Below are 12,523 nucleotides of genomic sequence, written 5' to 3' on the forward strand. Positions count from 1 at the left end.
ATAATAAATACCAAAACAGTTAAATGTTCCATTTTCATATTCAAGTTGGCATAATTTCTATAAATTCATACACTCTCCTTTTGACAAATCAAAGTCCATATTTTCATTATTTATTTATTTTTATATATACATATTTATGATTACTATTTATTTAAAAATAATTGGCAAAAAAATATTCAAATAAAAATATAAGTATCAGGGCAATGCAACTATTATTCCAAATTTAATTTCCTCAACCATGCATTTGAAAAGATGTTACACAGCATGTGTAGTTACTGTGTGCACAATAACATATTACTATACAGTTTTAATGAAATACTGAATCAAGTCTAGCCTGATACCTAAACTAGGTGTTAATTTTTTATTCAACAGTAAAATTAATAGCATACAATTATTCTATGTCAAAGCTCTTTCAATACTTAAGTTAGTAAGATTAAAAGATGACCAGTCAATTTATATAATCTTAACAACAGGTTATTTGCTGCGCTGCATCATCTTTTATACTTGCCACGACTAGAAGGCGTTCTGGTACTCTCTGTCTCATAGAAGCTTTGTTCAGATGATGCTCCTGCAGATAAAGACTCTTTTCTTAAATAACGTTTCAACTCCATCTGAATCCGATACTCATCTTCCTGTTGCATCGGCCGGTTCTTCCTATCTTTATTTGACAATTCTATCCTGCTTAGGCTCTCTGAATTCAAAAAAAGGACAGAAAGCCCACTGTAATTTCCTTACCAGTATCCCAAGGAAAATTCAAAAATGAATCTGTAAACTAACCAACTGTTGTTAGTGTATATATATGTATCTGTATATATATACATATTTTTTGTAAATCAGATATGTATATACATGCATTTTGTTGTTTTGAAGATTTTACTTGTCCAAAACAAATTATTCTCTCCCTAGCATTCATTAATTTCAAGTCTGAAGAAAATATTTTAAGGTCATATATGCAAATGTGTTCACATAAAATATCAGCATATATTTATCTTCTCAGTCAGCTTTAGGAACTAAGGACACAATCTCTTAAAGGTTTTACTATTAAGAAATCATTAAAATTTTGGGTTTGAAGATGACACATATCAGAAACTATACGTAATGCTTTTCCAGTTATCCAAAAACAATGAACAAGTCCAGTACAACAAATATATCAGTATCATTAGAAGAATATTAAGCATCTACCCAGGACATGACAAATCTTCTCAAAAAGATTAACTATCTACCCTAATAATAAGTGTTGTTACATTAGGTAGATGGGGGGGGGGGGGGGGGGGGGCGGACACGAATGACCACGACACAAACCAAAACATCCTCATCCTGCTATTATAGTAGTCAAAACACTGCTGTTAATTACTTAGCAAATATGGACAAACAAACTCAATTGCTGCCTGTTCTGTTTTCTGTGCCCATCACTAAAGCATAGGACAGAGAAGGAACCAGACTGCTAAGCTCCTCTAATGAAACAGATGCTACAAGAACCAAAATTGTTCTGGCCTCCTGATTTTCTCCATTTACCATTTCCGCACCTCTTGTCCTATTATATAGTCACTTGTCAAGCCTTGTTTGTTACGTAGATTTTCATTACCAGCACATACAATTTGCAACTGAAGTCAATAAATTCATCATAGTTCTACTCAGAGCAGCTATAAAACATCTTGCTAATATCAGATAGAAATTAATAATAATCTACCACCACAAGTATTTTTTTTCCACTGAGGAAACTTGTTTATCTTGCAAACTTTATTTTTTGTCCACCGTAATACATATTTAACATTTACAGAATGTTCACTTGCCTGGTCCAGCAATAGCTGCTACCATGTCCAATAGAAGATGCACCTGCCTTGGTGACAGAAATAGATGTATAGAGTCTATTTGTCCATCTACATCCAACTAAAAAAAAATAGAAAGAACACTTTCAAGAACACTTAAGGAATTTTTCTTTAAAAGTCTTGAATCAGCTATTTTGATAACAGATTATGATGCTGTAAAGGATACAGCCATTCCAGCAGTTGTACACAACAACAGCTAGAAATTTAACTGTGTATTGTTTCCGATCTGTAGCTTGGCAGGATAAATGCAGGTGTGTGACTGACAATTTATTAGCTTAAAATAAATACACAATTGCCTAATAGGAAAATTCAAGAATACCATTAACCTGCTAGTTATTTTGCTTCTTTAATAATTCCAGAAGTAATCAACAACATGAAGTTAGTATTACATACTAATATAAAATACAGAAGTCAGCACCTTCTGAAGTAGACCTTAAAAACTCTAAGACTTCTCTTGAGTATACAGATGAATAAATTCACCTATTTTCTTCATAAAGTGGGATGTTTATAGACATCTAATTGGTTTGAGATGGTATAAAAGAAAGCAAGCCACTTATCTTTTGAGAGCAGTTCAAGTTAAAATTATCTTAAGGACTTGTACAGATTTATTTTTCAATTCTAGAATCCTGTACTCCCAGACATTCGTCCATTCATGATTATTACTCATTGTATTGGGTGTAGGTTGCGAGGTGTTGGCAGCAGAGTATGCTGCAGGGGCAGCCTCTGTGCTAAGAGGTCAGGGTCTGCCCCATGCTGGGCAGAGCTGGTTCCAGCCAGCTCTGTAATGGACCTACCTCAGGACACAGCTGAGCCCATCAGCAAAGCTGGTGGTGCCTCTGTGAAAACATATTTAAGAAAGGGCAAAATGCTGTGTGGGCAGTGAGGAAAAGACAGCAAAAGAAACAATCCTGCAAACACCAAGGTCAGGGAAGAAGGAGAGGCAGAAGGTGCTGCAGGTGCCAGAGCAGATATTCCTCTGCAGCCTGTGGAAGGGATCACACCAGAGCAGAAACCCACAATGCAGCTCAAGGAAGACCCTGCTCTGCCGCAGGTAAACATGCCCTCAAGGAAGCTGTAGCCTGTGGAGAGACCACACAGGAGCAGGCTCCTGGCAGGTGCTGCAGCCCATGGAGAGGAGCCCACACAGCCGGAGGTTCCCCTGTCAGGAACTGCAGTTCATGGAGGACCCATGCGGGAGCAGTTTTATCCTGCTGGACTGTAGCCCATGGAGAGGGCCCACACTGAAGCAGTCTGTGAAGGGCTGCAAACCGAGGGACCCACAACGGAGTAGGGGAAAAGCTTGAGCAGGAAGGAACAGCAGAGAGGAACTGTTATGAACTGGCTGCAACCCCTCAATTCCCCATCCCCCCTGCACTGCTCAAGGTGGTGAGGAGGTATAGGAGTTGGGAATGACAAAGTGAAGCTGACCCTGGGAAAAAAAATGGGTGAGGGGAAGATGTTTTAGTTTGTTTCTCATCATCCAACTCCATTCTAATTGGTAATAAATTCAATTAATTTTCCCCAAGTTGAGTCTGTTGTGCCCACGACAGTTACTGCTAAGTGGTCTCCCTGTCTTTATTTCAAACTATGAGCTTTTTCATCACATTCCCTCCCCCTGTACTGTTGAGGAGTGCGAGTGAGAGCAGCTGGATGGGTGTATGACAGCCAGGCAATGTCAACCCACCACACTTATGGGGCGGGGAAAGAAAATAGGGATGCAGTGGAATGCATTTATATGAAAATATAGTTTTGCTCATAAAGACCTTAATATTTACTTAAGCAGGGAAAATAAATCATCAATTAGTTTTGTATACTGTTTCCTACTACATTTTCCATCCTTTGGAAAGACTTGAAAGAAAATTAAATTATTGAAGTGTGTCATACTTGACATGAACTTATACAGTACATTTTGTAGCTTAAATGCTTGAAACACCTATTCTAATAAAAGGTGTTCTCACACAATTCAGTTTCCAGAGTGAAAAAAAAAGTTTAACCTAGACTAAGTGATATACTGTATCTATGTTTTCTCCAATCTGCATGAACTCTACCTGATAAATCAAAAAACAGGTCCTTCTTTATTTTTGTCATGTAATATTACACCCATTCACTAGTTCAGATGTTGCTGTTATTTAACATATCAACAGTGTTTTGCCTGTACTCAAGCCCAAGTTGCAGAGACCACTGCTCTGCATTCTATTATATTGAACATCTATAAAACAAAAATTACTCTCAACTCTGCCCTTGATGTTTTTCTTCTGGCTACCTTAAAATACATCTAATGATATAAAAGTGGAAACTTTTTTATCTTTAGAAACATCTGGACATCAGTTAATTTACAGGTGTTAACTGCATTAACTATTCATACTTTTTAAATAGTCAGCATTTTTCTATTTCACACCAAACAAAATATGTTATTTCATTTTTCAAGGACTCTTCTTGTTTATTCAGTTAAGAAAAGTTAAAGATTGACTAGAAATTGCGGGACATAAGAAACTTTTCTACTGTAGTAGAAACTTTATGCTTTCTATAGAATGTAGTGTACTATACAAGACAGGTCAATAGCCCATTTTAAAATTGGAGACAAGGGGAATATATTTAAACAACTTTACTTATATACTCACACTTTAAAAAAAAAATAGGGCTTTATTTTAAACTGCTTTGCTTCCTGTATCTTTATGTAAAAGTAAAATAAAATACTATTTTAACTAGTAGCATTTAAACATGCCATTATTATTTGATTTACTACAAGTTTTAATATAAAAATTCAGAAGTAGAAAAGTCCATGTTAGTTTTATAATGCTGCAATGCTGCAACCTAATTAATCATTTAAGGTTTACTTTTAATTGTTGAAGTAAATTATACCCTTTTAAAACCAAAGTGATTTTCATTAACCAGTTAAACATTCCACACATATGTAGGCAAAGTCAGTCATAGTGCTACAAGAAAAAAGGATAAATTAATAGCAGCAGAATTTTCATGAAAACAAAACCGCTTTCTCAGGAGTTACTCCAATAATAAATTCAGTCTCTCTAACATACAGGAATTCTTCTTTAACAGATTTCAGTGTGCCATTGACTTGTCTGGCCACTGCAAAGATGTCTTATTAGACATATATATTGGTTTTTTAACGCAGAGAATCTACAACAAAACTAAGAGGATTCTGTCCCCTTAAGAATCTCACCATTTTTCGTATGCAGTAGAAAAAATAAAATCCTACATAGCCATTAATTTAGTTAAAGACCAGGAAAGCATGACTAACCTTAGCTCCAGGAAGTACTTCATTTTGCTTTAATGTCAGGCTCAACTCCATTCTACCAATCAGCTTACTGATCTGTACAGGGTCAGAAGGAGTAATTTCTGGCAAGTTTCTTGTTAATTGCGGATGTGGCTCATAAATGATTTTTGGATTCCAGCTAGGTGAAAGCTTTGGTTCAGTTGCCTTAAAACATTACAGAGAAAGGAATAAGAATGTATCCCATTTCTTACAAAAACAACCAAAAAACCCAAATAAAAAAACCCCCACATCAATCAAACCAAACCAAAACCCAAGCATTTCAAATAAGCTTACCCCCAAAATGATCATTTTACCCAAATATAAATTTGACAATAGTGTTAAAAACATGTATTAATAACTGTGAAAGAAACAAGGCATGTAAAATGCGAAACATTAGGCCTTTGCAAAAAAGTGTAGCAAGTTTCCACAGAACAGTGAATTGTAGAGGACTTCTGTACATTAAAGTTGCAACCAGAATCCAGTATAACACACCCTAAATTTTACTCAGTCCTGAAGTCTCTGTTTCCTTCCCCCTCCTCAAAATCAACAGGAAGTGATTATGAAACTTATCGAACACAGATTCAAGTAAAAGTTCAACTCTATATCCTTTAGAATGAATTTAATATATTAGTGTAACAATACAGCTTATCCTTCATCAATTTACATTCTTATATAATGTATTTATTTTACCAGCTGTGTAGCTGAACACACTGGGGAGGACTTTGCTGATGCAGGAAACTCATCCCAGAAGAAAGAGACACCTGAGAGCTGCAGTAACTTGTGAGCAAAAGCTGTGGGCTGATGTACATTAATTCCAGAGCACTCATCTGCAGTTTCATCACAGTACATAGTTCTGGGAGACAAAAGAAAGGAAATAAAGATGGTAGGTGCATGCAAATTTTTACCTTTATTGTGCCATTTAGCCTCTAAGTTTGTACATGTTCTCTCTCTTCATGCTATTTACGATGCCATTGACTGTCATGAAAGAAGAAACCACCACTCTCTGGGAATGGGTGGAAATCTTAAATTTTCTACAGGACAATTGTGACATGCTTCCAGTATGAACATATCCTAGTGTATTATCCTAGTACTTATGTCTAATCTGACCACAAAGTGAAGGAGTCTGCCCAACACTTCTATACATATGTTTCCATTAGGACACACACAATTCTTGCTTCAGAATCTGAATGTTTTAAAAATCTGCAATCTAACTTTTTTTTCTGTCGTATATGTTCTGTACTTGAAAGTAACATGCTGTCAAAATGAAAGTTGAAAATTGAGAGAATAGCCTCCAATCCTGTAAAATTTCTGTGAAATTAAATTTCTTACATTATAATAGTGAGAGCATAAACAGTAAACTCTTAAAAAGATGCAAGTCTTCACATAATAGAATTTACAGTGGAAAAGTACACCCACCTTTCCATAAATAAAATGTATCAAATATCAAAACAACATGCCATTAAACAGTTTGTTTCAATCTAATTTTTAAAGTACAGAAAAGGAGGTTTGTTCTGGGAATGGACTTCCATAAGAAAAGTAATTACAGTTTTACTGACATCTCTCCTGAACTGAACATAAAAACCTGCAGTTTATAAATGTTTAAAATCAAATGTACTTCATTAGCATTTCTCAGTAAGAATCAGTTTTATTTGGTAATGATTTCAATACCTTGCAAGAAAGCATGATTACACTATCCCATAGGTCAAAAAAAATACTTTAAGTACATGTACAGTAGTCAAGTCCAAAGTAATTACAGAATACATGTGGGCTCTTCTGAAAGCTCAGAGGACCTAAAATCTTCCAGTTTAATTTTTTTTCAGGACTGTATCTTTTTTTCTGAAAATATTTGAAGTGTCTTACTCAAAAGGGTCAGTTCCTTTTGCATATTGAAGAGGCAGCCTGATTTGCCAACAATATCCATTGACTGTTGAACGTCTGAGAAATGGTATTCAATAATTGTGGAAGGTCATTCACTTATCTTTGGAAAATCCAGAACTCTTCTAATTTGATGGTTAAATATCTTTAGCTTAAATGTGAAGTGGAAGTTGAGTGGAGAAAATGCTCTCGGGCATTACAAAACAGGTGCTCAAGAGCTAGTGTCTTAGCTGTATACTAAGAATGTATGTGCATGGGCAAAATATACTGTACAGGAAATGTCAAAAAGCGCCTTAGGAAAAAAAAAAAACCCAAACAGATTTTTAAAAAAATCTTTACCTTTCAATTCTGATTTCAAGTGCAGTTCCACTTTTAGAGTTTTCCGGCACATGTTCTATTCGCAAAACAGTATCTAAGAAGGTAACTTTCACTCTTCTTAGAACTTAAATGAGAAAACAAAAAGATATCATGCAAGCATTTAAGTCAAGTTTCTCAACAGTGACTTTTATAACCAATTTAAAACAGTCTTTCATTTTGTTTAAGTTCTCAATATTTATTTCAGTGAAAATAATTGAGTTTAATAATGTAACAAGACATCAAGTAACAGCATAAACTATTAAATGTCCAATACGTACATCCATACTGTGCAATGGACCTTTAATGCACAGATATCTGAGCAAGTGACAACTCAAACCAAGTTGTTCTATGGCTCAGTGTGGATGATGCTTAAAGAAAGTACCTGCTTCATTGTGCACCATGTCTGAACTCCTAAATATTGCTATAGCACCATGCTACTTTGGCTGAATACTATTTCTAGATCTGAATTTGAACATTTCCCTTAGCTCAGACATTTCAGCACTAGGTTCTCCACCACATAATGTGGTCACAAGCCCTTAGTTTCTTCCACTTAAAAAAACCCACCACCAAAACCAACCAGAGTTTCTAAAGCACTTCTAACAACATGGTGTGATTATTGAGACGCATATGTCATAACAGGTCAGCTTTGTGTAAAAATAGCTGAAAAACCATTCTCTGTTTCTCCCTCAACAGCGTCACTACTAACAATCTAAGTTTGTGTGATTAACTAAATTGGCACCTCCAAAACTAAGGCATCTCACCAATCACTGAAGCACAGATTTAGCTGGATTTGTTCCGGTATAAACAAACACCAATTTGCCCTGCAGTAGGGTTCATTCTGTTCACTGAGGGAAGTATACACATTTTGTAGTAAGTAAATGGGCTTTTCTTCCCCGCTTCGAAAACAAGATCAATTGTCCTGCTTTCCTGTTTAAATTTTACAAGTAATGCTAACAAGTGAAAATTTGTGAGACAAGTTAGGGCAAATGAGATGCCATTTTGTAAAACTGAGACACAACAAACTGATTTATTCTCAGATGTTCTTTCAGATCTCGATAATTAATTCATACCTGTTTCGATAGTTTCTGCAAATTTCTCAAGTCCTTCAAAAGGCTGGGACCCTTCTCCTTGTTCATCTGTCAATTTTTGGCTAAGACACTCTTTTGCAAGCTGCATACTACTGGTCATAAAACTTGACCAATACATAGGCTCAGACCCAGATGCTGTGGAGTAAAAGAAGTCTTAATAAATTTGTGAACATTTTGAAACAATAAAGACGAAACAAAATAATACATTTGGCACATCCAGAAAAGAGTTTCAACAGCTTAGTAAGAAGTCATACTTAAAAACAAATTTAGTTACAATATGTCTTTATAGACTTTAATACTTTAAAATTACTTTAATCTATTTAGATTGCATTGGTAAGAGTCTGGTATTTGAAAATTCAATATAAACAAGATGAAACCAGGATTTAGTGTAACCAATCTTCAGCACTGGTTTAAGTTAATAATTTCTGAAGTACTTTTATTATATTGTTAAGATTTTGCAGGTGTAATCAGCAAAATGAAATCAAGGAAATAACTCTTTTTTAAGAATTATTTGAATTATTTTAAGGTTTCTTATTCCATTTGAAACATATCCTAGATTGGGAAAGACTAAACAAGGTTTAAGATGTTATCTTAGCATATTAGAACACCGTTTTAAATGTCTAACACAGACCTGACATAATAAGTAGAACATAAGAAAGTCCAAAAGCACAGCACGCATTAAGCTGAACAAGTTTTCTAGCAGCCCCATTAGCTCAACTGACAGTGCATTCTTATTACCTAATGCCAAGCCCATTGTGAGAAAATACTATAAAACTAGATTAGAAAAGCTAATCAAATTCAACTATAACACTCTAGTATAGGCAAACAAAAGTAAAACTAGTACAAATACAAACACGTTAAACAGGCAAAACATTCCAGTTTAGCATTCAGATCTGGAACATCCATGTAGCTATAGAATCATGATTAAACCAGCATCATGTTTTTCTCCTACTGTATTACAAAGCACTGTGCATCAAAAGAGAACTAAATGGATGCAAGTGAATAAATAAAGTTTCCTCCTAATACTACCATTCTTTCAAAGCAATAATCTTACATCAGAAAGTAAGACAGCTCAAAATTTGGTTTGAGTTAAAAAAATAAGAATGAAATGCAGAGTACATATAAGCAAGTTACTTAAAGTAACTAGCAAAAAATGGAAAATAGGGTTTATGCATTTTTTTCTCTTCTTCATGATGCACTTAAAGAAGTATTTTCTTCTATCTTCTCTACACTATAAAAAGGAAAACAAATTAAAATCCTTCAGACATTCAATCAAAATTTTCCACACACTAAAAATGCACCAAATGTCCCACACATGCTGTAACAACACATCTTAACAGAATTTATGGAGGTTGGATAATCAGTGAAAATTTATCACCAGGACAGTTTAAACTAGATCAGTTAGATTCATATGGATACAGACAAGCTAGAAGAGCTCAGACAATCCTCTCAGCATTATAATCAGAGGTAGTAAGTATTTAGAATACTTAAAGGTCATTATTTCAGACTGTGATAGCAATTAAATTGTATTACTTGTTCTCCAAATATTCAAGAAGATGCATCTTTCACCCTAAAGTTGCTGAAGAAAGCCAGAACCTCACTGTAACCCCCCCTCACAGTCTTATGTTATTGGGTTATCCTACTGCCACCTAATAGCCAGCTACTAATGCTGACTGACAGCACTTGGTATACAACACCCAAAAAACCTAGCTAACAAAAACTCCTTTCCACACAGTAGCATTTTCATTTCAATATGTCTGAAACAGTTTGGAAGAAGGTACAACAGTAGGAACATTATAAACATTTTAAGTTATTTAACAGAACAACAACCAATTGAGAAACACTTGACAACCAATTTATGAACACCTGACAGTTTCTTTTTTTATTACATTCTCTATCATTAATGTATGTAAATTAAATGGCACTTTAAATAAGGCTAAGAACTGACTAAAACAAGTGTAGCCTTTTGCCTCTGAAAAACTGTAATGAATCTCCTTTTCAAAAATTAAAAATTAAGCCTACCAAGCCTTGGTCTTGGCCTGAAGACCATCTCTAATCCTTTTACTTCTAATGCACAGTTATCCTGTAGCAACGACCCCCATGGAACAGATAAAGAAATTGATTGGATAAATCCATCTGTGACTTCCAGAGGTGCATCTGCAGACTCTAGGATCTCATTAAGACACTAGAAGAAGAAAATAAAATTAAAATAATAATAAATCACATCCATAATTTTGCATATAACAAATAAAACATATTGAGGCTACCAGAAAAGTAATTATACTCAGAAAGACAGTAAGATGGCCACTTTCAAGTATTTTGATTCCATCGTAATTTGTCTCACATTAGTTACTTAGCTTTCAGCATAATACAGATTTCTCTGTGGTAGCTATATAACCTGTATTTTTGCACAACACCAAAACCATTCTGTGATCTTACTGATATAAATACTACAGCACTGACACAAGTTAATCTATCCTTTCTCTGGCGATACTTGAAGAAAGCTGAAAACAGGCTAAAAGTAAAAACACAGGAAGTACCTACTTTCTGTGGCAAAAGTATTTTACTAGCATGGAATTTCAATGTAATGTTCATTTTACATTTCTCTGTGACACTGGAACAACAGAACCAAATAATCATCACTTGCTGTGTAACATACTTGCCGTTTCTAAATCATATTTTAATGTGATTAGTGTTCAGCACTAATTTAAAAATTGAAGCTCAGTGGACAGACCAATATTCTACAGAAACTGTTCCATTAATCCAGTGCTTTATAATGACATTATAAACAAAACTACAATCAAGTTGCCCTCAGTATCATACAGAGTAAGTGAAATTGATGAGAAAAATCAAACACCAGCTCTGAAGTAACTTGGAATTTTTAAGTGAAAAGACTCACTTGTTGCAATATATAGCTTTCATTACATCCGTACAGAGGAAACATATTTTTCGCATTTATGTTAAAAAAATGCAAACCCCTGTTTGTGCCCTGATTCAAAAATTTAGTTAAAACTGAAATTATTGAACAAGAACTATCTAGGCTGCTTTAATAGAAGAAAAAATAATCTAAATCACGTACCAAATTCAGTGAGTGCAACTTTCTGATATATACAAGACCTTACTAAAGCCTATGGTTATAATATTAGGACATAATCATCAACTGGCAAAAAAAAAGTATTGCTTTGACCTTCCTGTGTTGAACAGGGCCACTGATTTTACCTGAGAAAATGCATAAATTCCACATCAAAAGTGGGAAAAAAAAAAAACAAAAATCAAAAGTTGCTTTTCATTTTAAAATGTTGTTCTAATTATATAGAATAATTTAGAAATAAAAATGAACAAAAGAAGTTTTCAGAAAATGACACTTTTCATTCTTATATCTTCTGGTGCAACTTTCCCATCATGTTATCTTGTTGCTCTGCTCATACTCTTAGTAACTTTGCTTTTAGCATTTTGTTTGCTTGCATGTTTGGCTTTTCTAGTTTCTGTTCCGAAGTCCACTCAAGCAGCAGAAAAGGACACTAACTTTAAAGAAACAGAACCTGAAACAGTTCTATTGGGAAATTTAAGAATCAAATAATCAACTAAGATTCAGTGACATTAAAACTTTATTTTGAGCTAAATATGAGAATGATAGATGTGGTAGTAGCATAAAATCAGGCAAAAATAATTATTTGGCATGAAAACTATATTTGAAAATATCACAGATTCATTTAAATTACTTGAACCTATACAAAATAATTTGCTACAGCAGGAAGTAAGGTAGTTACCATATTTTGAATAAATCTGACTCAGATGTCTTTTTGCTACCAACGTACATGGCAATAAAGGCAAGTGTATTTTAGTACATTCCTTATTATTTTGAAATAGAAATTTACTATCTAAAAGAAAAAAAAATCCTAGTATTCTTTAGCTAAATTACTTCATAAACAAGCCAGCTGTTCCTAGTAAGCAGCAATTAGAGCGTTCCAAGTGAAATTTTAAAACTGAAGCAGCCTTCACATCAGTACTTGTTCCCACATTATTGACTGAAAGTCTCCAGCTGGAAATCACAGTAATACTAGTAGCAAAAGTACTACTCCATGTATATTAAAATTCAA

The 12,523-nt window shown here is 34.4% G+C and overlaps 1 protein-coding gene across 6 annotated transcripts in view; it reads right to left on the reverse strand.

Annotated features, from left to right (window-relative positions):
- Positions 1–12,523, reverse strand: part of ATG2B (autophagy related 2B) — a 49,431-nt gene that overhangs the window by 34,966 nt on the left and 1,942 nt on the right. For 4 of the 6 annotated variants that reach the window (XR_008234559.1, XM_052783097.1, XM_052783095.1 and 1 more), the window contains exons 2-8: positions 10,446–10,608; positions 8,406–8,558; positions 7,318–7,420; positions 5,794–5,956; positions 5,089–5,268; positions 1,790–1,890; positions 509–687 (exon numbers count right to left, since the gene is read on the reverse strand). Coding sequence is in view for 5 of the 6 variants with exons in the window: in XM_052783097.1 (XP_052639057.1) it covers positions 509–687; positions 1,790–1,890; positions 5,089–5,268; positions 5,794–5,956; positions 7,318–7,420; positions 8,406–8,558; positions 10,446–10,608 (1,042 nt within the window). In the remaining variant the exon portion in view is untranslated. Of the gene's footprint in view, positions 1–508; positions 692–1,789; positions 1,891–5,088; positions 5,269–5,793; positions 5,957–7,317; positions 7,421–8,405; positions 8,559–10,445; positions 10,609–12,523 lie in introns of all 6 variants that reach the window. The other 2 variants (XM_052783096.1, XM_052783093.1) reach the window with 1 other exon arrangement.

Source organism: Harpia harpyja, chromosome 3 (assembly GCF_026419915.1).
Source record: "Harpia harpyja isolate bHarHar1 chromosome 3, bHarHar1 primary haplotype, whole genome shotgun sequence".
NCBI classification, from domain to species: Eukaryota; Metazoa; Chordata; class Aves; order Accipitriformes; family Accipitridae; genus Harpia; species Harpia harpyja.